Source organism: Thamnophis elegans, chromosome 11 (genome assembly GCF_009769535.1).
Source record: "Thamnophis elegans isolate rThaEle1 chromosome 11, rThaEle1.pri, whole genome shotgun sequence".
NCBI classification, from domain to species: domain Eukaryota; kingdom Metazoa; phylum Chordata; class Lepidosauria; order Squamata; family Colubridae; genus Thamnophis; species Thamnophis elegans.
In genome coordinates, this window is record NC_045551.1 from 11,610,794 (window position 1) to 11,636,739 (window position 25,946).

At 38.8% G+C, this 25,946-nt stretch overlaps 1 protein-coding gene across 5 annotated transcripts in view; it reads right to left on the minus strand.

The window, feature by feature from the left end:
* RABGAP1L (RAB GTPase activating protein 1 like) overlaps positions 1–25,946 on the minus strand; it is a 198,861-nt gene that overhangs the window by 64,829 nt on the left and 108,086 nt on the right. For all 5 annotated transcript variants that reach the window (XM_032226745.1, XM_032226746.1, XM_032226744.1 and 2 more), the window contains exons 14-17: positions 22,573–22,647; positions 20,299–20,424; positions 19,775–19,918; positions 15,467–15,508 (exon numbers count right to left, since the gene is read on the minus strand). In XM_032226745.1, the coding sequence (XP_032082636.1) occupies positions 15,467–15,508; positions 19,775–19,918; positions 20,299–20,424; positions 22,573–22,647 (387 nt within the window). The remainder of the gene's footprint in view (positions 1–15,466; positions 15,509–19,774; positions 19,919–20,298; positions 20,425–22,572; positions 22,648–25,946) is intronic.

Sequence of the window (25,946 nt, forward strand, 5' to 3'; positions counted from 1 at the left end):
TCCCAGAGTGTACAACCATAGAGCATACTCCCAGAGCGGCCACTGCTGGAAGACTGGCATCCTACCTCCGTGTTGGAAGCCACAGAAAAAAACAACGTGGGACGGCAGGCGGCAGCAGCAGCGGAGGTGCCCTGGCTCTGCAGGGAGAGTTGGGAAAGGGCATCGTGAGGCTGGGAGGCACATGAGCAGGGAGCGGAAAAGCCGCTCACGCAACCCCCCTCTCCAGCCATGCAGAGCCCCATCCACTGACCTAGGGGCCTTCCAAAGGTGCCAAGCCGTGGGAGCCGTGGGGCAGCAAACAGGCGCTCACACGGCTTGGCGATAACCCTAAGTCAATGAATGGTGCTGTGTCCGACTGGAAAGGGGGTTTTCCGGGTGGCTGCTCATGAGCGTGGTCACTTCATGGCTGCTGTGTTGCGCTGCTGCGATAGCACAACACATCTGTTCGACCCTGAGGCTGTGCCCAGCTCTTCGGGAGCCCGCTTGCCAGAGAGCAACCGCCCGGCAACCCTCCTCTCCAACTGGGCACAGCGCCACTCACTGACCTAGCAGTATCCCGAAGGCGCCAAGCAATGTGAGTGCCTTTGCCCCCCCTGGTTCCCACTGCTTGGCGCCTTCAGGATACCGCTAGGTCAGTGAGCAGCACTCTGCCTGACCAAGGGGGGGGGGAGTTGGCCAGGGGGCTTATTCTGAGGAGAGGGCTTTTATTTTTGCCCACCCGAAAAATGTGGCATGGCCTTATTTTCAGGACATGTCATATTTTCAGGGAAACACGGTATTTAGTATCCCAGTATTATTTACATTGATTGCTTATTTAGTATCCTATGACTATCACTTAGTGTTGTATCTTATGATTTCTGATTACTGTATCTTATAATTATTATTATGATTCATCACTTGTTACACTAAAAGCTTATGTGCCAGAGATAAATTCCTTTGTGTGTCCAATCACACTTGGCCAATAAAGAATTCTATTCTATGTGCTTGAAAGGTAAATGCATTAGTAATTCTACTGAGAAAAGCAGTCACAAACTTAGAAAAAATCATGACAAGTAAGAAATTATTATCTTTCATGATCAGGATAGGGAAAGCAGACATATTTTCCAATGGCAATATGTGTAAAAATTGGACATGGAGAAAAATTATTGAAAGAATGCCTTCAAAGTATAAATTTTGTGGGCACCACATGCAAGAAAAACCTATCAATGTGTCCTGGAGTAAATATTTTTAGGTCTGTCTTGGACGAGAACTATCAAAACGTCCTAATTTTGAAATAGTGTTCAGAAATTCAGATAACTTTTCAGTTTCTGATGCAAACTGATCGTAGACTACATAAACTGTTGGAAATTCTGAGAACTAGAAAAAGACAATGGATAAAGTATTTGAACAGGATGAAACAGATTGCTTGAATGTCTGGCTTTAGATAGTTCGCGATCAAACCAAGCTGCATTTCAGATATTTTCATCTGGTTGTTAGTCTACAGTAGCAAAAATTCAGGAGGTGTCTGGCAACATCTTTTCAGATTAACACATTTTATTGAAAGGCATACATTTTTGTGAGCTCCAGAAGATGCATGAATTGACTAAACTAATATCTGATTAAACTTATTGCTCATGAAAGCTTACGCCTTTTAATAAAATGTGTTTGTTTGAAAAAGTGCTACCAGATGGTTTGATCTGTACATGATAGCAGCTGCTTTGCCCCAGATATAGAACAAAATGTGGTTGTTTTAAAGCAGAATGGTTGGGGTAGAGTAAGAGTGGGAAGAAAGCCAAGGCTTTCTTTGGTGATGGGTATGTGTGGACATCATAGTGGCAGCTGAATGGATATATGGGGAGGGGAGGGTTTGGATCAAGGAAATTAGAAGTAGGAAGGCCAATGAGATGTGTCAAATGAGATATCAGCTACAATAGCCGAGGGGAGACAGAGCAGTAGGAAGAAAATGTGATGAGAAATTCAGCATCTACCATGCTAGGAATCTGTTTCTTATTCCTGAGATCAGTGAAATAAGAAATAGGTATAGAAGATAATCGTGACCATCAAATGCGCGCCGAACAACAGCGCACCGACAAAACCGCAGTGATAAAACCGCGACATTGACAGTGTGCCCACAAAGGCGGGCCGACAAAAGAGCGGCGACAGAAGCGCGATTATGGTTAAGGTAAGGGTTAGGGTAAGGGTTAGGGTTAGATTCAGGGTTAGGTTTAGGGTTAAGGTTAGGGTTAGGTTTAGGGTTACGTTTAGGGTTAGGTTTAGAGCGCGCTTCTGTCAGCGCGCTGTTGTCGGCGCGCTTCTGCGCTCATTCGTCGGCACAATTTTAAACTCGTGGTTTTTTCCTGTGGTTTCGTCGGCGCGCTTTTGTCAAGCGCGCATTTGTCGGTGAACCGAAGATAATATATGGGTGCTAAGAGATGGAGGGGGGGAGGTGATAAGAGGATATAAAGTAACAGAGATCATGCAAAAGTAATGGGTAAGTTTGGTGAGGTATTACAGACTTCTCCAACATTTGTAGTAAATTTATTGTGGAATCCATATTCAGCAATCTTGGCAGAACTTTAGGAACATAATAGTTTGTTCCAGATTCAAAACAAGCATTTTTTTTACATTTTGTTTATGCCCCTAGTAATAAAGATAACAGTTATCAGAAAAATCACAGAAGTCTAGTTTTATGTGCATTTGGTTGCATTGCTTCAAAGTTAAAAGTATTAAGCTTTTAAGTATTCTTAAAAAACCCCAAAAAAACATTTTAAACAATCTACAAAACCTTATTTGACAGTGTTCTCAAACAGATTCATGGGATTATATAATATACTTTACATATTGACTGTAGACTTTACATATATAGGACTAATTTGGGGTGGGTGGGGTCAGTATCTTCTACAAAATTGTAGTAGTCAAAAGGCCAAGAAACAAAATAAAATTGATAAAAAGAAATATATGACAGGAATCACCTAATAACTTATGTTCCATCTGCCAGCCAATGTCGGCTGGCGACTCCCCAGGGGAGAGCCTTCTCTTTTGCAGCTCCGGCCCTCTGGAACGAGCTCCCTGTTGAGATCCGGACCTTTACTACCCTCCCGGCCTTCCGCAAAGCCACCAAGTCCTGGCTGTTCCAGTAGGCTGGGGGGAGCTGAGAAGCATCTACCTCCACGGAAATTGTGAATGTTGGTTTTGTTTTTAATATGTTGTCTTTGTCTCGTTTCCCCCCTTTCCCTTGTCTTTTGTGAGCCACCCGGAGTCCTCCGGGAGTGGGCGGCATACAAGACAAATAAATAAATAAATAATAAATAAAATGTGAATGGGATAAGCAACTTGTTTCCTATTTGTATTTAGTTATTAGGTTTATATCCTACCTTTCATTCAGGAGCTCAATGCAGGGCACAAAGTGCTCTTTTCTCCCATCAGGTCTACAACAACCCCATAAGGTAAGAGTATCTGGCCCAAAGTTATCCAATGAGCTTTTAGTAGACTAGAATCTGGCCTTTTTGCTCCTGATCCAACATTTTAATCATTATACTATACTTGTTTTTTGGATTTAGACCAGGGGTTGTCAACCTTTTTATACCTACCGCCCACTTTTGTATCTCTGTTAGTAGTAAAATTTTCTAACCGCCCACCGGTTCCACAGTAATGGTGATTTTATGAAAACCTAATGAAAATGTTTTTAAATAATGTGAAGACATTTTTAAAAAAAGTCAATTAAATTTAAAAAAAAAGGAAAGTGCTTCAGTATCGGACAAAACTCCTACCGCCCACCATGAAAGCTGGAACGCCCACTAGTGGGCGGTAGGGACCAGGTTGACTACTACTGATTTACACTAATGGATCTTGTTAATTTATTTCAAATGATTTGGATTTACTGTTTCCAAAAGACAGCCCACCTTTGCTTTAGTTAAATATGAGATATTGGTGACAAATTGCAGCAAATAAAAGCCACACACACACACACACACACACACACACACACACCTGTATGTTCTATAGACACATACTGGAAATAATATACCAAATGGAACATTCCTTGATCTCACATCTGAATTTATATATTTACTATACAAAATTTTTGAATATCCTTTGTTAAGATTTACAAGAGTGCCCCCAAAAATTGTTTTTTAAAAGAAGTAGCAATTTCTCTCTTATGTCAACAATATGTACAATTTATTGAGGGACATTATAGAAATACTGCCAATTACCTCCACTAGACCGATACGATCACATCGATTAGGCCTCCTCCAAATTCCATCATCCAGCCAGTGCAGACTGGCAACTACCCGGAGGAGAGCCTTCTCGGTGGCTGCTCCGACCCTCTGGAACGAACTCCCCGTGGAGATTCGGACCCTCACCACCCTCCAGTCCTTCCGCGCCGCTTTAAAGATCTGGCTGTCCCGGCTGGCCTGGGGTTAAGATTCTAACCCCACCCGAATTGTGTGACTGTTGTGTTTTCTTTTTAATATGTTGTATTGTCTTCATGTTGGAAAATTGTTTGTCCCCCCCCCCCTTTTTGAACTGTGAGCCGCCATGAGTCCCCCCAGGGAAAAGGGCAGCATACAAATAAAGGGAAATGAAATGAAATGAAATAAATAAGGATGATAGCAGGATCACTTACTGGTTATGGTAGTTGAACTGCTAAAGTTTACCCACGTACATATACTGCTTTTCTAGAGGCAACAGTTAAGCTTAACAGATTCTTAGCCATTTTAAGGACATGTTAATAGAGAAGAAACTCTTATGTTTATCACTGACTTTGTATTGGAACAGCTACAATCCAGGACTAAAAGACACTGAATGAAATATATTGCTATGAAACCTGATTTTTTAAAGGACATGAGGGATTATAAATTAGAGAATGACAAATCTTGGGAGTCAGACAGATCAAAAATTTAAAAATAATAGAAATGTTTCATCTTTTGATTTTGATAATATTTATTCACTAGAATGTTAACATGTTTTGATGGTATCTTGCCAATTTATTAAATAAGCTGATGGGCCAGAATAGTGCAAAGAATTGAAATTCAGAAGCATCCAAAGAGTTTTAGGATAAAGTTTGGTTACGTCAAACTTGTATCCTTTGCTTGTGAAATAGCATCTCCATATTCACCACCAGATCAAGGACAAGTATATGCATAAACATTTCAGAATCACAGTTCTTTAATAATTATATTTTTATTATTTAATCAGACATTGTTATTTTCATGCCAATATCCTTATTCTAGAATCCACCTCAAAAATAATTGTTTGCTTAGGACACCAACGAAATTGTCCTTTGTATCTCAGTAGAAAGGCAGATGCAACAAGTCCTACAACATGGGGTTTTTAAAAAATGACATTCATTTAAAATTACCTGGGGTTTTTTCCCTCCCATTTTCATGCTTTTGAAAATTACATAACGGAGCATTAAAAAATAAAAATCAGAGGCTCGGAAAAGAGAAATAATGTTGGGTTCACAAAATAGTGGCCAGTTCTCCCTTCCCACTATCTAAAACAGGCAGAGCGATTTGAGACCAGAATGCAAAACTGCTCCAATCAGCATGACCAATAATTTAATATGATGGGAGTTGTCCAAAAATAATAGGAAGACACCACGTTGCCTATGTCTGGCTTTGAAGTAAGGTAGCAAAGTGTCATTGCTTCCCAACTCGAATGAATAAAAGAGACAGACCCTCTCAATTAACTACTAGATGAACCGGATATGTGAAAGCAGACAGACAGTAGACAAGAATGACAGATTTGCTAGACACCTCATTTTTGCAAAACAAGGATCTCACCGCAAGAAGACGAGGCACGAACAGGCGATGCCCCATCCCCAGAAGTTCCAGCACTCGACAAGCATACTCATTCACAAGCTTGCTTCTCTCATCGTGAATATCCTGGGTCCTTCTGATGGGTGGCGCGAGCTTGGGAGCTGGGGTTGGGCAAGACACCCCTTCCTCCATCAGCAAAAGACTGCAAGTATCCAGAATGAGAAATGCTGTCTTCTTAAGCCACAGTTCTCCACTATAGTATTATGGGAGCCAGATTTAGGTCTCTTGGAAACCAATGCATTTATTGTCCACAACAGGGACAACCAAATATAACACTTAAAAAAATCCCCCCAGAAAACATGTTTGGAAGAAGCACAGAAGAAGCCGGCATACCAAAGTACAGCTGCAAATATAAGCTGAAGACTTGGATCTAAAAATGCCTGGAAAAAAAGAGAAAAATGGCAGAGAATGATGCAGGAAAAGGGCTGCAATGGCCCGGCTTGCTTGGAAGTGCGTGTAAGTACAAGGAGGAGAAGGAGAAAGAGCCAAAAGCCAAGGCTGGTTGTAAAGCTGCAAAGAGAAAAAAGGATGAGCTCATTGCAATCCCTGATTCGTGACAAGCGTGGTTAGGCGTCTGCTGCTGCTGCCGCCTCTCTCTGTGAATCGGTAATGAAGTGATAGAAAAGGAGGGGGAGGGGGAGGGGGAGGGGAAGGCGGAGGCAGCTGAATGAGCATGCAGAGGATGCCTCGGAGGAGAATGCTGTCATAAGAAGCCAATGGTGAGCGACCCTCCAGATCCGCCTTCCTTCCATATATGTTAGCTCCCCAGCACACAGACAACCTTGCTGTCTCTTGCTTAGGCAAGTCGGATTGAAATTCAACCATAATACTAACCACGATAGATACAGGCTTTCCAATCAAGATGTAATCCTGCCTAGACCTACGGAGTGGAGAACATAGGGAGGGGAAAACCTGTCAGTCCCACCCAGATTGCTGCATGAATGCAAGGCAGGTGGAAAAATAGAATAGCCCAGTGCTAAAACTGTGAAATGTCTGCATTTGTGCTGTTTGTGCAACGCAAATTATACTTTTCCGGACAGACAGCTTTATGTAGCTAAAATTTCAGAAATTCACAAAGGCCAGTCTAGATATAGGAAATAAGCATTCTAAGCCTAGAACAATATTAAATTGGGGGGGGGGGGTAACTGAAATTATGTCTGACATGAAAGATGTCATATACAAGACAACATAGAAATCTTTTTTGTATATTCATCTGCATGAGGAATATTTTAACATTTTTTTCCTCCACATGACCTAGCTTTATACACCCTGGCCTTGGCAATTATGGTCTGCAAAATAATGTCCACTGATATTTCCCCTTCAATTAATCTAGTCCATTCTTTGTATATGGTACACATGTTACTTTATGCATTTTATGAAGGTGATTGAACTTGGTAGCTTGAGCCATTTATGATAAAGCCGAGGTGGCGCAGTGGTTAGAGTGCCGTACTGCAGCCACTGTTACCAGCAGTTCAGCGGTTCAAATCTCATCGGCTCAAGGCTAACTCAGCCTTCCATCCTTCCGAGGTGGGTAAAATGAGGACCCAGACTGTGGGGGCGATATGCTGACTCTGTAAACCGCTTAGAGACAGCTGAAAGCCCTATGAAGCGGTATATAAGTCTAACTGCTATTGCTATTGCTATGATTGTTCTGCTATAGCTTTCAGTGTGCCTAGGGCTAGATCAGAGGCTCGGAAGAGAGAAATAATGTTGGATTCACAAAATAGTGGCCAGTTCTCCCTTCCCACTATCTAAAACAGGCAGAGCGATTTGAGACCAGAATGCAAAACTGCTCCAATCAGCATGACCAATAATGTAATATGATAGGAGTTGTCCAAAAATAACAGGAAGACACCACGTTGCCTATGTCTGGCTTTGAAGTAAGGTAGCGAAGTGTCATTGCTATGATTGTTCTGCTATAGTTTTCAGTGTGCCTAGGGCTAGATCAGATCTCTCTGCTGCTTGAAAGAGATTCTGCCTGACTTGTGTACATTAGCAATAGCACTTACACTTATATACTGCTTCGCAGTGCTTTACAGCCCTCTCTAACCAGTTTACAGAGTCAGCCTATTGCCCCCAACAATCTGGGTCGTCATTTTATCCACCTCGGAAGGATGGAAGGCTGAATCAATCTTGAGCCTGGTGAGATTCGAACTACCAAATTGCAGGCAGCAGAAGTAGCCTGCAGTACTGTATACTCACCACCGTGCCACCGAGGCTCTTACTTACATTAGCTATCATTCAGGTTGAAACACCCAACATTTTCAGTGACTTTCTGGTTTGGTGTAGAAGATGCCAATTAATGAGTTAATTCCCCAGTTGCCCAAGAAATTATGAATACATGATTTAAAATTTTGTCTCTAGGCTACATGCTGGACTCCACACACTTGAGTAGTCCATCAAACAAATGAAAAATAGGAAGGGGGAGCACCCTTATACAGTATATATAACATAACTTGGAATCAATGTCGATGAAGATTCTCAGTCATCCAGGTAGAGCTATCTGAAAGTTGAGTCATGGCAACTGGACTTCTTTTCTTGTTGGTTGGAAATATTTTGCTACTTATCCAAGTAGCTTTTTCAGCCAGTCTGAAGAAGCTACTCGGGATAAGCAGGAAAATGTTTCAAATTAACAAGAAAAGAAGTCCAGTTGCCATGACTCAACTTCCAGGCAACATGGAATAAAGCATATCTGTAGTTCTCATTAAGGCTATGATCAACTATTGATTGACTGAGTTGAGGTTTCGATGCATTTGTCAGGCCAAACACAATAGAACCTTCATAATAAGAATCTAATGCTTAATTCTCAGTTTTGCAAGATGACATATCCGCAATAGAGAACATAGAGATTACCTATTATCTGAGAGGATAGTAACAACTGAAACTTTGTGGGACAAAAAATTACCGTAACAGTTATTCTTCCTTGCCCCCGCACCAAATGAACGACCTAGAAAAATGTGTTGACAAGGAATCCTTCGCTTACAACTGTGTTGTGGCCCAGCAGGAGCCGTTGGAGCTGCCACCAGACTCCGACACCAAGGGGCCCTATGAGTCAGCTGTGGAGGACCCTGGACAGGGTTCTGACTCCGAGCAGGGCGCAGAGAGGCTGGTTGGCCACCAGGAGGCGCCTGAGCCTTGGACCAATGGGGAGGAGACAAGGGAATGTGATCCCGATATCATGCTTTGGAGCAGTGGGGAGGAGCCAAGGGAATTGTTCCTAGATTCCATAGAGAGCAGCTACGCAGTTACCAAAGATAATTGGACTCTTTCTAGGGTCTTAGCATCCTTCATCCCTCAGAACTCTTGGCAGTTTTATAAGAACATGCAACCTTAAAAACTCATAATCAAAACCAACAATAGACCCCGCAAAATATTGGGGAACTGACTCCTTTAGATTCCAGGAATTATAATATAAACACTGGTTAACATTTAGATATCAGTGTTATGGAATTATAGATGAAACTGAAGATAATGAGTTCAGGAGGGGAAAGAAATGGGAAAGTTTGGTGATAGATATAATATGTCAACTCACAAAAGAACCCTGACACAATAATTATTACTGAGCACTTCTGGGAAAGAAATGGTGGACTGCAAAATCACTGTCTCTGGTAGGTCTAGAGCGCTAGGAGAAGAGGGAAAGCCAACGCAGCCCAAACTGTGGTTCAGCACATTTAAAAAGACACTGACAGGGTTCACAAACTTCCTTTCTTAATTACCTTTGTAAATTACTTATTAATTGCTTTTTTGATATTAGGAACATGTCAGAATAAGCCCAAGAAGGACATGGAACAGTTCAGCCAGAGTCAGATCTCTATTTGCCTACACATAAATAATTTTGTTTGGCAGACAAGAATTTTGCCAAACCCTTATTACCCTCAGCCTAACAGATTTACTCCGGAGATTCTAAGTAGGGGCCATTCTAACTATCTCTGTCCTCTGCCAATCTTCGGGCTGTGGGACCCCTTGTACCTCCCTTCTTTCTGGAATGTGCTCCCTCTTTCCTGGGAAACTGCCACCTCACTGTAGTCCTTCACACCAGCTCCCCTGGTGTAATCGGCATACATTAAAATGAATTTTTTTGTTGTATTTTAAAAGAAAGGGATAAGTTACTAAAATTGTTTATTCTTATTGTGATAAGGGAATCATATATAGAAAAAGGAAGAAAACAATATGTCGCACTGTATCAGGATTCAGCATATTCAGTTATTTAAGAAACACCGATTCTTTCATAAGTATTTCCATCTGGGGGAATCAACAGTAGCTATGCACTCTGTATACTTAATCCAATCAGTCATTCAAGACACATTAAGGCCAATGGACACTGCTCTCTGGTGTTCAGAAGAGATAGCACACCAAATATTCTTACAGTATTCTAAAATGAAATCAGGTCTGAGTTAAAAAGAAAAGATGGAGAAGTCAGGAAGCAAATAAATATCAGCCTGTTCCTCCTACAAATTCATTTACTCTTTAAGAGAGTCCTGATGATCTTCTCAATAACCCCAGATCTCCTACGGTAGTTCTGGAAACACCTACTGTATATGACAGCATGTGCTGGCAAGGATAGAGACTAAACTAAAGGGAGTTTGTCATGCATAACCCACAGTTGTGCTTTGCTTGTTCAAGTTTTGTTGATGTTCTAGTTCTGAAAATTATTGTGGCATTCACAGGTAGACTGTGGAAGAACATCTTGTCAAAAAGTTTTGTCTTCTTCGTAACTTTCCATAGAAGTACTACATATAACAAAGAGGGTAAATTTTGTCCTTGTCTTTTTTTCTGTATTAATAAATACACCATGGCTCCTTTTCTCAGTTGTGACTTGCTTTGTTTTTGTTTTTTTGTGACAGGAGCAATTTGTCTTTTCATTTCCTAAAATAATATGTTGTTGGCCTCTTCATCCTAGCAAACTGAGAAATACTCAGTCACCATATATGGCTGTATCCTACGGTCGCCAAAGAATTCCACTCAACACAAGGGTGTTGAGTTATTGTAAGGAGTTCAGCACCTCAATTTAGCTGAAAAAACTAAAAGACTGAATAATCACATCACTCTGTAGACAACAATCAACACTATGAAAATGATACAATGCACCTCGGTTCACCCACGTAACACCTATCCTCCGCGAGCTGCACTGGCTGCCTATTGGTCTCCGGATACGCTTCAAGGCGCTAGTCGTCATTTATAAAGCCCTGGTATTGGACCTGGGTACTTGAGAGACCGCCTGCTGCCAATTACCTCCACTAGACCGATTAGATCCCACAGATTAGGCCTCCTCCGAATTCCATCCGCCGGCCAGTGTCGACGGGCGACTACCCGGAGGAGAGCCTTCTCTGTGGCTGCTCCGACCCTCTGGAACGAGCTCCCCATGGAGATTCGAACCCTCACCACCCTCCAGGCCTTCCGCAAAGCCCTTAAAACCTGGCTGTACCGACAGGCCTGGGGCTAAAGAACCGTTGCCCCCGTCTCAAATGGTATGACTGTTGTGTGTTTTAAATCATGCATTGTTTTGTGTCATTTTTAATTTTGTCTGTATCCCCCCCTTCCCTGGTTTGAGTTGTGAGCCGCCCTGAGTCCCCTTCAGGGGAAAAGGGCGGCATATAAATAAAATAAACATTCAAACATTCATTCAACAATATCTGTCAGTCTTACCAGGTAGACCAGAGGAACCCTGGCCAGAGAATTATACTTTCTTGTAAAGTTATATTAACAAACTCTTGCAAGTATGAAAGTACAATTCTGCCACTGTCACCTTTGCAGCCCGTAACTTAGGGTGGGTCCCCCCTGACCCTCTAGCTCTATGTGGCTATACCCTCTTATCTGACCATTCCCTAAGAGCATCTCTTTGACTGGTCTCCAAGGCCATTCATATATATTATTATACTATCTCATTTTAAAAAATGATTTAAAAAGGGCTGCTAAGCTCAAATAATATATATAGCATAAATACAATAATTCTTACAGAAAATAATGTTGCAAGTTTGCTTATTGATGAAAATAAATGTTTCTTTTTTAACACAACTCTAGATGCGCATCAAGCATTTAATGAAAAAGAATTTATTATTTACATTTATATCTTGTCAGAAGATTCCTAGCAGCTTACTCTCATAAAATAGCAAACATAATATTCTTTAGAAGCCAAATATATTTGCTGAAAGTACCCACAGATAAAAGTTTGAAAGCAGTGCCTGAGATATGCATATAAATTAGGTTTTATAGGAAAATTTACTAGCTGACTAAATTTACACAAAAACTGTTCAAGCAAAAAAGCCTAAATATGTTTTAACAATGACTTGTTGCCATAATGTGAAGATGCACACATGCGAACTACATGTTGTGCATGAACCAAGCATTTATGTGACAAAGTTTTTTGAAAATGGAATTAATTTGACAGATGGTCTCAAAATTATTCTTTCATAGTAAAGTAATTCCTTGCCAACAGAGGAAATCTGCTAGAACAGATTGAACACCATTCACTTAAAACTATAATCAAGGAAGCTGCAAACTTTTAAGGCAAATGCCTACAGAGAGAAATACTGTTAATTCAGGGACTAGTAAACCATAAAATGTAAGAAATAGATCTGTGATATTTCTATTAGGTGCTCAAAAACATTTGAAGGTGACAGAATCTTTCAAGTTTTGTATTCTAATGTTTCCACTGTAGAATGGAAAACAAGCTTGTGAACTAAATAAGATTTCAATGATTAGTTTTCTAACAAATATTTCACACTTTGGGGGAAATTCAAATCTTTTTTTAGCCATTATGATATTCAGTTGTTTTCTGAATTTCTTAAACGATTAAAATGCTCTCTTTGTACTAACTGTGAAATATTGTCATTTTTTAAATATCAGCTTAATCCCATTTTTAATTATTTAGAGCTATCCCTTGAATAAAGAAATTGAATTAATAATACAAATATAGCTGATTAATGTAAAACACCTATGCAAACATGCAAATATTATATATACATTATATAGACATTATAAATATATGGAGCAAGCTATAATTATGATATGGTCCTTTCCACACAGATATTTCAATGGCAAATGAAAAAAATATAATTGGAGGATGATGTCCTAATTTAAATGGAACTCAGATGATACTTTAAATAGAAATGTAAAATATGGGCATAAAATAATCTTCTTTGTGCTTAATTATTTACTATATTTGTATACAATCTATTCCCCAGAGCCTCAGGACAGCTTACAGAAATAGAATTAAACAGCAGAAATAAAATGTATTAAAGCAATAAAAATTACAATTTCTGTTGGCAATTCTATGCTAGTTACAACAACATTTAACTGCCACCTTGAAACAAGTCTGAAAAGTGAAAATCTAGGATTCTTATTGAGCTATGGAAAAGGAAAGGCAAAAAAAAAAGGAGGATTTAAATTGTAGAATCTGTATTGGTACATATACAGATATACTTTTCATAGGTGATATTGATGAATTTGCTGTTTGTCACCCTAATAGATAACTTAGAACCAAGGTGAAAAATCTTCCATGTCAGATATGTAAAATTTTAAAGTATCTGGGAATGGATCAAGAAGGGATATTTATTGAACTATAATGCAAGTAAAAAAATCGGATTTTTATCTGTTTGAAGATCTGAATCCCAAATATTCCACTTGAGGTTGTCTATTATTTTATCAGTGTTGAGAACAGCTAATGCCAAGAAGAAAAGCCACAATAAATGAGATCAAAAGTGATTTGTCTACTTAAAGAAAATTCAAACCCAAGTAATAATATAAGGTGAATTAAGGATGTTCCCAGATAATTTGCTTCAACCATCATATGTGGTAACATTGACTCAGATTGTTTCCAAATGATATGCACCTAAATTCTAACTAAATATAAGAGTAAAGAGGGAAATAAATATTATATTTTGTGAGCTCCTTATGAGCTTGCTTGATTGTTTCAACAGAGGAATCAAACGGCTGCATACTTAAAATTGTGACCTTCTCAACTGATCTTCCAGTTTTTCAGGAACCTGGTGAGCTTTCTGGAAAATTCTTGTAATTATGCTTTGCCTTTCATAACGTAGCTTTATGCTTCTGTACCTTATTAATATTTTAACTGTATATTGTATATGGTCTTTGGCCATAATAAAGTGTTTTTTTTTAATTAATTAACCTCAAGATGTTTCCTATGGCAAAAAAAAAGACAAGGCTTCAAGATATCTACACAAGCTCACTTGGGTCATGGAATCAGCAGTACAGAAAAGAATAGGAATGAAGGTCATCTTATTCAAACTGATCTTAAATGATGGGCTCATGATGAAACCACCATCATGCCTTACTGCTGAAGAAAAATTGTACTGGATGTCATCACTGCAACTGTGTGAAAAGGCTTGGCAGTATCTGTTGTTCTGAGCATTTTTTCAAGAATTAATGCTGCTACTAATACTTATAGCAGCAAGGGGGGGAGGGGAGAAGGCCCAGCTGAAAGCAAAAGGACTATTATGAAAAATAAAAATGCGAATGAAAAGAATAATTGAGTTGATACGGATGAAACTACAATATTTAAACAAAGACGAATAAAAACAGAAGAGTGGAAAATACTTTAGCTGTGTTCCTAAAGTACTATAGCTGTGGAAAGTGACAAAGAACTTGCTAAAGAGAATGCACAGTATGTAAACCTTCCTGTTAAGGAGCTTCAGACAAGAGATTTTGAACAGGCTCACATTCAGTGCAAGTGAAGAAACCTTCTTGAGACATATTCAAGAAAAGAAGACAATTATACAAGCAGGATATAGATTATTGCACATATTCTATCACTTGCTAGACATTTCTATCACTTGCACACCATTAGCAAGTCACATATTTGCTACTTTTAAAATAGCATGGTAGCACAATAGCACAATTTGTTGTTCCAAGTTTGTGCCAAGAAATTTAAATTCCTTCCATAACAGGTATAATAGAATAACAGAGTTGGAAGGGACCTTGGAAGTCTTCTAATCCAACCCCCTGCCTAGACAGGAAACCCTATACCATTTCAGACAAATGATTATCCAACATCTTCTTAAAAACTTCTAGTATTGGAGCATTCACAACTTCTGGAGTCAAGTTGTTCCACTGATGAATTGTAGAACTGTGTTGGCTTTTTTGGCAGCTGCTTCACACTGCTGGCTCATATTTAAATGGTTGTCCACTAGGAATCCAAGATCCCTCTCACAGTTACTACTATTGAGCAAGGTACCACATATAGTGTACCTGTGCATTATGTATTTCTTACCTAAATGTAGAACCTTATTTTTTTCACCATTGAATTTCATTTTGTTAGATAATGCCCAATGTTCAAGGTAAAGGGAAAGCTTTGTAGATTATTATAGTCAACCAGGAAAAAAACTGCAATTTGTTTATGGCCAACCATATTTAGCTGAGGTCACTTAGCTGAAACAAAATTATTCATTTGTTCATTTATATTAATTTATTTAACAAATATATTTAGCCACTCATCTACCAAAGGTACTTTTAATTTTTATAAATTAGGTGAGAGTATGTTCTCTTTTCTATTACGTTTTCCTGAAACCAATTAATCAAAATAGTAAACAAAATTATCCGGATATAGGTAATATAGTAACATTTACTATTCACCAAGGTACTTTCTGTGAACTTGCTGAAGTGAGTGAATACAGAAAGATAAGAAGAATTTCACAAAATTATCTTACCTTTAAGAGAGCCAAGGCTACATTAAAGATTACATTCAGACCCTGTAGAGGAGAAAAGAAACAAAAAAACAGTATGAATCCAGTTTGCAAGGGATTTAACTATGTAAACAATACTAATAATACTAGGTTTATATCCAGGTTTTTATAGATAAACATACCAAAAGCAATATTTTAAAGGGTTTAATGGTGTAATTCCCGGTTAGATTATAAAAATCTACCGGTATGTAAAATTAACATACTAAGGAATAAAATCTTCTTCTAGACTACGGTTTCTTTTCTGCAGGATTGTTGGGTTAAAATAGGAAAAAAATAATATGTGTTAAGTTCTATTTCTATTTTAAAGATAAGGCTAGGAGTAGCCTTATTTCATTTTCTGCTTAAATCAACTTGTCCTATTTTGTTATTTTATCCTTTAGATGTATCTATGTATTAAGCCACAGAGGTTCTTTAGTATTTGTCTCTTTATACACTAAAAAACATAGTAAATTAGAATTAAACATTATTTTTATTAGGAAAATTACCAAAAAATCTAAACATTTTAATAAAAACTAACAAGATGAAAATAAAAAAGCAGGAATACAATATTGTTTAATATTACCTGTATTCAAAGATCTAAAAGATAAGACCGCACATTTCTCCTCTCCTAATATACCATGTATAGAATACTATAAAGTTAATAGGAATATCTTGTTTTCTATTACAGCTGAATTCTTAAATAAGAATTTTGACAAGACCCAGGACTATGATCTGTGGTTTAGCATTAGCACAAATCAGACGTTTTCCAATTGCTTTTCAAAAGCAAAAAATTAAAAACACAAACAGATAAACAGATAAGAAAAAAGGTTTAAGAGAAAATTAAGAAAGAGAGAAGACAGATGTGCCTGAACAAAAGACAAAAAAGACTTCTGGTATTTTTTGGTACCAATATGAATAAAAGAGTACATCAAACTCTTCCTCTAAGGTTAACATTTGTTTTCATTATTTCTATAATCCCATATAATACTAATAATCAAATCCTAAAATCATCACTTCCTTTCTTGTAAATTGTTTTGTTCTTTAAAAGTTTGCTGTCATTGACTGAATAAATATTATTGATTGATCATTTCTTGAAAAAAATCCAAGTAAAAATAAAATTGGCCAAAATCTTTTCTTTAATGAAAGCTATCAATTTTGCCCTCTCCCCTGATTCCATCAACTTCACCATTCTTCTTCCACTGTAGGCATTTCTAAGTCTTCCAACTTTGTACATATAAAAAGCCTTGATACTTTTATCAAAAATAAAAGAAAGTTTCGTAAAATGTTTTTATTTTATACATGGAAGAAAGGGCTAGAATTTACATTGATTATAATTCAATAATATATTTCAAAGAAATAAATTTCAGCCCTTCCACATATAATTCCATTTAATTCCATATTATACCCCAAATTTTTTTGCCCTAAACCTTTTTTCTTGTCTGTTTATCATTTAATTTTTTTGTTTTAAAAAAATCAATAGAAGTTATTAAGTTTTCCAACTTCGGGAAGCAAGTCGAAAAGCAAACACAAGAATCTCAGTATCCTGTGTGACTTAGCTTGTGATTTGTACATCCATTATAATTTACAAATGTTGCTCGTCACAGCATACTACAGAGTCAAACTATTAAACATTCCTATAAATAGGTTTTTGGTAACAATCCTAAGGAAATTGCAGTTCATCCACTAGAGGTCAGAACTGTAAAAGTAATAAAAATGATTGCTGAACAAAATTGGAACAATCACTTCAGAACCTTGCAAAAACAATAGTCAAATATAAAAGAAGAAAAGTAATGACTTTAAAAAAAGGCACAGAACCTATTAATCTATTGTTTAATGATCAGCTGTTTCTCTATCAGCTCATTTCTCTTTCCCGTGTATAGGAATTTGCAGAGTTCTCTTTAATAACCTCTGGTGATTACAGAAAATGAAGTGCAAGATCTATTTTACAGACAAGGTCTATTTTACTGACACACTGGCCCCCATCTTCACCTGCATCTTTAATAAATCACTAGAGATGTACTATATTCCTTCTTGCTTCAAACGCTCTACTATCATCCCAGTGCCAAAGAAACCCTCCATCAAGGAACTGAATGACTTCAGACTGGTTGCTATAACATCTGTAGTTATGAAAACCTTTGAAAAACTAGTGTTGGCCCACCTGAAAACCATCACGGATCCGCTGTTAGACCCCTTGCAATTTGCCTACCGAGCAAATAGCTTGACAGATAATGCTATTAATATGACTCTGCACTGCATCCTACAACATCTTGAATCTCCAAAGACCTATGCAAGAGTCCTCTTTGTAGACTTCAATACCATTATTCCAGATATTCTTCTATCTAAACTAAATCATCTAGCTGTACCTGACCACACTTGTAAATGGATCATAAGCTTCAGGTGAAGCATGGCAAAATCACATTGGATATCTGTACAATTAGGACAGAATGTAAATCATGTGACCATGGGGATGCCACAATCGTCGTAAGTGTGAAAAATGGTCGAAAGTCATATTTTTCAGTGCTGTTGTAACTTTGAACGGTCATTAAGTGAACTGTTGTATGTTGAGGACCACCTGTAATTCTTTCTCTTTCCCTTTCCCCATTCCTACCTCTGACAAATCCTGTTTGTTATTTTAAAGCTAAAATTCTTCAAATGCCTGTACAGGATGCATTTAAAACAACACTATGCCTGGATTTTTGTAAAATCAGGATTTGTTGAACAGGCAATAGTGTTCAACATTAGTTTGCACATTAAGACATAGTTTTACATCACATAAAACAAAAACAAAAAAAAAATCACTATGGGTATGCTATGGGTTAACATGTGTGAATCAGTCCAACTGATTAATCAAAGCAGTCTACATTAAAGAGATTAGACTAGATCAATCTCTGAGTAATCAAAGCAGGCTAGACTAAATTATGTATTCTGCGTTGAATGCAGAGGTGGGTTCCTACCAGTTCGCACCTATTCGGTAGAACCGGTTCGTCAAATCTACCGAACCGGTTAGAAGAGGTTCCACCAGTGGACCCGGAAAGCAGGCCACACCTACAGCAGAGGTTCCAAAAATTTTTGAAACCCACCACTGGTCCTTGGATATGATTATTCTACACTATCATGCTCATATTTATAAAACTCAGTGCCTCTGTGAAAGGTGAGGATGACTACTGCGTTTGCGGTGCAATCAGAACATTGCGTGTGTTGAAGTTGTTTTAACGCAAACCAAAGATGCCTTTTAAAAAACAAGTTTACATCATATCCTTATGCAGGCCAGTGCTGTGTGTGAGGTAATTTAAGGTGGTTCTGACAAGTGTCGTCGACATCTTCATATCCGGTCACATGGGCGGCAAGCCACTCCCACAAAGGAAGCCACACCCACAGAGTAGGTTCGAACAATTTTTGAAACCCACCACTAGTTGAATGCTACTGGAAATGAAACCAGTTTTGTACTAACTCTAAATTTAACTGAACCTTATCTATTGGCTTGTTGAAACAAATCAGAGTTTTAAACTGGATGCATGGTTCTTGCCATGTGCCATTCATGAATTATCATTTGATAAATTGGACAGAGAGCATTGGCAGTAACCAGAAGTTAAGGTAAAACTTTCCTATTGAGCTGAGGTGGTGCAGTGGTTAAATGCAGCACTGCAGGCTACTTCAGCTGACTGCAGTTCAGCAGTTCGGCGGTTCAAATCTCACCGGCTCAGGGTTGACTCAGCCTTCCATCCTTCCGAGGTGGGTAAAATGAGGACCTGGATTGTTGGGGGCGATATGCTGACTCTGTAAACCGCTTAGAGAGGGCTGAAAGCCCTATGAAGCGGTATATAAGTCTAACTGCTATTGCTATTGCTATTGCCTTCTAACCAGAACAGAGTTAGGAGAGGCAGATACAACATGTGCAAGTTCAAGACTTGCTCTGACTCATTCCTTTTGTGATTTTTTTTTAAATTAACCTTTATACTTTTAACTACCCTCTAAACAATGAAGAGTTTATTTCAGACAACTGAAACCATTTTTATAATAAGCGAATGCCTTGAGTTCTATGAATCATTCCATTGTCTAAACAGGGACATCAGAAGGATTTACTCAAACACATCTTAAAAATAAAGATGATAACAAATATTGGTGGAAATACATCTCACACTAAAATAGGACAAAAGAATGATGTTCAAGAGGCAGTATACCTCCATCTAATAAAAGAAGCAGTCATCCTTGGAAACTGAACTATAGGCCCAAGAAAAATGACAATTCATTTCATGCAAAGCAAGCTTCTTTATGGATATAAGGTAATTTTACCTCACAAAGTAGTAAATCAATTATGTGGAAGACCATACAAAGTGGAAACTTGGCAGTGAAGAGGGTGAGAAACCACTGGGAGGCATACATATGAGCTTCAAGATTCTGTTCCACAAAATGGTTATATAAATCAGGCAGCTGTTCCTACGGAGAAAAGTGAAAGACAAAGAGGAACATAACTTTTCTTCTCAAAGAAGTTAAATGTAGTATCAGAATCTAAATTAACATGCGTTGTTTTCTTATATTTATGAACTATATGCTTATATTTCTGCTATATCTTAAGCCAATGTTAGGAAATATTTGTAGAATAAACACTTTGGTACTAAACATGAAGATCATACATGTTTCATGTATTATGTATGCTGTGTATGTATGTATAACCACACACACATACAGGTTGCACATTAATTATCAATACCTCAATTTTCATGGACAGATGAGCATACCTATGGTAGGATATGTTCATTATTCCCTTTCTTTTAGCATATCCTTTTTCTAAAACAAAGAAAAATTCCAGGTAATACCTGCGTAAGTTTCTCCAGCTGATAAAATTTTCTCCGCAAACCTTCCAAATTGTTTTTATAGAGCTCCCGCAGGCCATAGTCATACATGATCTTCACTAGGATACAGAAGGCTTGTTCTTCAGGCATCTGCATGGAAACCATAAATATAAAGTGAACCCTTCTGTACATGGGGGTACGCAAAAAGAGAAAACTAAAATATGCATTCAAATAGCTTTCCATCAGGATTTTGTACCTGCTGATTGTGGTGGAACTGATTGGAATTTCTCAAGAGCGTATGAATTTTCAGAATTTAGAATTACATAGCTCTTCCATATATTCAGTGGGTTCTTATAAATGTGCTGTTTATGCAAAAGCGAAGTGCTAAAAAGGAAAACTTATCTAATATTCAGGGATAGCTACCAATTGGTCTCCGGACGCAATTCAAGGTGTTGGTTATTACCTTTAAAGCCCTACATGGCTTAGGACCAGCGTATCTGCGAGACCGCCTACTGCCACACATCTCCCAACGGCCGATAAGATCACACAGATTGGGCCTCCTTTGGATGCCGTCAGCCAGACAGTGTCGGCTGGCGGGGCCCCAGAGGAGGGCCTTCTCTGTGGCTACTCCAACCCTGTGGAACCAGCTACCCCCAGAGGTCCGGACCTTACCCACTCTCATGGCCTTCAGAAAAGCTGTTAAAACCTGGCTGTTCCGGCAGGCCTGGGGCTGTTGACCTATTGTTAAGGTCCAGCCCTGATTAGAACGAATGCATGTTGTGAATTTTAAACTATTTTTATTTTTTATTTTATTTTTTGCTTCTTTTTTTTCTTCTTTCTTCTCTGTAAGCCGCCCGGAGTCCTTCGGGATTGGGCGGCCTATAAATTTAATTAATAATAATAATAATTATTATTATTATCTTGCGATTTTTTCATGTTCCTTCTCGGCGACCCTGCTATCACATCGCAATACCAGGTGATAGCAGGGTCGCCGAGAAGGAACATGAAAAAATCGCAAGATACCAGGACTTAAAAATCGAAATTCAACGACTATGGCACAAACCAGCAGTGATAATTCCAGTGGTAATTGGCACACTGGGTGCTATTCCAAAAGCACTGGAATTACATTTAAAACAGTTAAAAATTGACAAAATCACCATCAGTCAAATGCAAAAAGCCGCACTGCTTGGATCTGCACGCATATTACGAAAATACGTTACGACGTCCTAGGCCCCTAGGTGGGGCCCGACTAGTAACCAATGCCAAATCCGGTGAAACAACTGGCCGCAGTGATACAATTGTATAATAATAATAATAATAATAATAATAGAACAAAATAAAACTTATCTCATAAGAAATAGACTAATCTATCACTAATCAAAACTATTTTTAATAGTATGTTGCTAATCGTGTATAAAAATACAGTGATTTAGAAATTTGTAACTTAGCAAAGAGCATCCTATCTTTTTTCCCCCTATGGCCTGCAACTGTATTTCAATTTCAAAAATTCCCTTTGCTTTGAGAGGCATAGATTGTGTATAATATGCTTAATTCCATCTTCTCAAGGGCCAGTTGAAAGTCTGCTCCACAGTGATCTGGCAATTTTCTTATCTGGGGCCAATCTACAGATTTCAAGTCACTATAAGATTATCTACTTGCACATTTAAAGAAGCAAACAACCTCACATAAAAGGAATGAACAGAAGTCTTATTAACAACCCTATGAACAGCCAAGCAAAAGTCACACCTGCCTTAACAGGTAGAAAGGCTTCCTTCTTTGACATAAAAGCTTTTTCTATATACCAAAGCCTAGCTTTGGTATAGAGTGAGCCGAGGTGGCGCAGTGGGTAGAGTGCAGTACTGCAGGCCACTTCAGCTGACTGCTAGTTCAGCAGTTCAGCGGTTCAAATCTCACCGGCTCAAAGGTTGACTCAGCCTTCCATCCTTCCGAGGTGGGTAAAATGCGGACCCAGACTGTGGGGGCGATATGCTGACTCTGTAAACCGCTTAGAGAGGGCTGAAAGCCCTATGAAGCGGTATATAAGTCTAACTGCTATTGCTATTGCTATAGCTAAAAGTTTATCATAATGGCTGAAAAGAAAAAAATGTCTTTAACATCTATTCCAAGGACTAAATTTCCCTGAATTTCGAAGAGTAGGAACATCCACTTATTCTTGTAAGTGCCAACATGAGATTAAATAAGTAGGGAAATGTAGAATTAGAAATCTGAAAGGTGGAAACAAACATTTCACCTGATTGTCTGGTTAAACAACAGTGTTTCTTTTTCTAGTATACTCACATGCAGCAGAAGAACAGCAGCAAGAAAGGAATGACCCTGACAATAACCAATTTCTTCATCATAAACTGAATATGCCTGGAATTAAAAAAAAACACACATTTGATTGCAATTGTGAATTATTAAATTTCATGGTCACAACTGATGTGACGTGGCTCCCTAGGAGTGACTTGCTTTTCTTACATTCTGCCATAAAGATGCCAAATGTTAATCTGAAATATAAAAGCTTGAAAGCCATTTTCCCACGCAACATGGAATGTATTGCTCTAAATTCACTGTGTGCATGTACATTCCATGGTATAATTACAACACTTTTGAAAGCACACCATTTTGTCATTTATTTTGAGCATCAATCAATCACTTGAAACAGCCACAAATACCCTGAAGGAAATCAGCTTTTAACTCCTTTTTAAGAGACACGATTCTTTTTTTTTTTAATCTCCTAAAAATTCACCTTAGCTCGTGAAAAGCACATGACAGAGCTAGTTATACGCTACACGACACATACAAATATGTGCTTTAAAGATGGGATCTAAAGCCCCAGAGAATCAAAACAAGCTTGGCATCTAAACAATAATCGTGTTTCTGACAAAGGTGGAACACCGCAATCAATTGGCACCCCTACGGTTGTCAGGCAGTGAAAGGACTCTGGCAAGCGCTAAGGAAATAGCCTTTACTAAGACAGAACGAGCTTGGAAAACCTTAGGAAGCCAAAACAATTCACTGGCTATCTTAATAGCATTCACAATGCCTCTTGCAATTCATTGTGCTGGTGTTTGGGGGTTAAAGCAGAAGTGACAGCACTAAATCCTGCCAACACACTTAGCTCTAGAACATTCTGGCAGGGCTCTGAATGTTCACAGGAAACCCTGACATGCACAGAACTCACAAAAAAAAGCAGCATTTTGCGATTTACGACATACAAAATGGCATTTTAAATTCATTTGAAAGAAACCGGGATTCTCAGAACAGTTGTGCGCTTCTTGTCTGCTGGTTTGTTTTATAAATAATCATATCATAGTAATAAATTATAAGCCACTGGTCACAGACAGACTGAGATGAGCATTTTTAAAAAGCCACCCAGATACAATATAATTTTTCCTTCTCGTGGTATTCAAAAAGAAGCAAAATAGGAGTGCTAGAGGGCGAGGGGAAGTAGGGTAGGGTAGAGGGGGATGATGGAGGGAAGATAGAAAGTTGGAGGGGGGTGGAAGAAAGAGGTGTACGGAGAGTGGAAGAGGTATATTGGGTTTCTATTTTTTGTGGTATTGTTGATAAGAGGAATTGCTGTGATTATTGTTTAATGTTGTATGGCTCCGGCTATGCACAGTATATATGTGAGTGTATGAAAATGAAAAAATGGAAAATAAAAAACCTTTTTCACAAAAAAAAAAAAAAAAAGAACGGGTAGTAAAAAAAATTGAATCCCACCACTGGTGTAAATGTATCCCACCTTATCTCTGTCAAAAGTATTGGGCTTCGGGGGGTGGAGCCTGCCGCCGTCGGGGCTTCGGGGGGTGGAGCCTGCCGCCGTCGGGAGCTCAATGAAGCTCCTGCCAGGACTCTGGTTCGTATATCTTATAAGATCTAGAGATATCTCCCCTTTCTGGCAGAAAGGGGCAGGGAGAAGGTCAGTCGTTAGGATCTCTTTGTAATTCATAGCTTTTTTTTTTTTTGCTGTGAATGGAGAAGAGGTTCAACATTAGCTGAGCCTTTACTCCGGCCAGTTTTCCGCGCTGCCTTTTTTGCAGCCTAGGCAGATTGCCCCCCCCCCCCAGGACAAAGCTAAGCTATTTAAAAGTCAATCCGGGCGGGGACCATTCCTGAGGAATTTCTTTTATTACTATCTAAAATACCAGCTTCAATTTCGCAAAAGGCTCCCTTCCTTTTTTAGCTGCGTCACAAGATGGCGATCTCGTAGTTTTTGTGTTTGATGTGACGTACTTAGCCAGCCCTACCCTCCTGAAGGCTTCTCTGTACTAATTGCTAAAAGTTTAACTGAGGGGAGCAGAGACTTTGATTTTTGGGCTCGCTTGATTGCTTGTCTTTTATTTCTACTTTGGAATGGCTCCCAAATCTAAACAGAAGCGCTTCCTTAATAACATATCTCTAAAAACTGCTATGAAGCCGCTACCCTTGCCTCCCACACCCTCCACGGGAGATTTGTTAACACAAGAATTTCTTCTCAAAACGCTTAATGACTTCAGACAGGAAATTAATCAACTGATATCGGATTTATATGTTCAATTTGATGCTAAAATTGCTCAGGCAAAGAAGGATATGATCGGAGTAATGACAGTCATGACAGATTATATTGCTGAAGCGGAGGACAAATTGGAACTTTTGGAAGAAACTAACCTTAATTTGATATCCAAAATTCAAACGTTACAACAGGAAATGGAAAATGCTCGAAAACAACTTGTCATGATAGATTATAATAAGACTGCCTTTGCAATAAGGGTTAGAGGACTGCGTGAAAACCAACAGGAGAATTTGAAACAGATCTTCTTTGAGGCTTTCAGCCGCTTGGTGGGAAGTCCGGGATTTAACTTTGATTGGCAGATTCAAAGAATTTACCGCCAGAATTCCTGGGTAGCAAAACAGCGACAGCTTCCGAGGGACATAATAATATACTTTACCACAAGGGAATCCAGAAATGAGATAATACAGAGGCTTTACAGCAAGAGGTTGAGAATTGACGGACAGGACTTGATTGTTTTTAAAGAGATACCATTTCAATTATTAAGAACAAGGAAAGAGTACGCTTTCTTAACCGAAGAACTCAGAAATTCTCAGATTCCATACAAATGGGAAGTCCCAGCTGGTATTACAGTTACATTTGGCAACCAAAAACACCGCATTAACTCTGTCTGTGAAGCTCGAGAATTTTACTACGAGACCCTGAAGGCGGGACTTCCTGATTCATCCGGACCTGGAGAGAGACAAGGAGAAGGAGAAGACAAACAGCGAGACACGTGGCTACAAGGCGGAGGGTGTTGCTTTCCTCTTCCGGAAGGGCAGAAGACTAAAGAATAAAGACTAAGCAATGTTCTTAAAGCTTTATGATTTCCGTCTGGGATAAAATGGAAAAGTGGTATATTGATGATGAGACATGGAGTCTGAAAGAAGCGTTGCTGATTGTGGACACATATTGTACATAAGATTTGACTGAATTCTAACTTAAATTGCGTATGAATTATTTTCTTAGGCGAGGAGAGCGGAGATTGCGATCTTTTTGAGTTGTGGTCTGGGACGAACGGAGTTGGGAGGCGCGTGGGAGAGGGAAGGGTAGCGAAAGCTTAATTAGACTACTTGGGGCTAGAATGCAAGCTGATATTTGTTTGAGTTGCTATTTCAATATAAGGTCAAGAAAGATT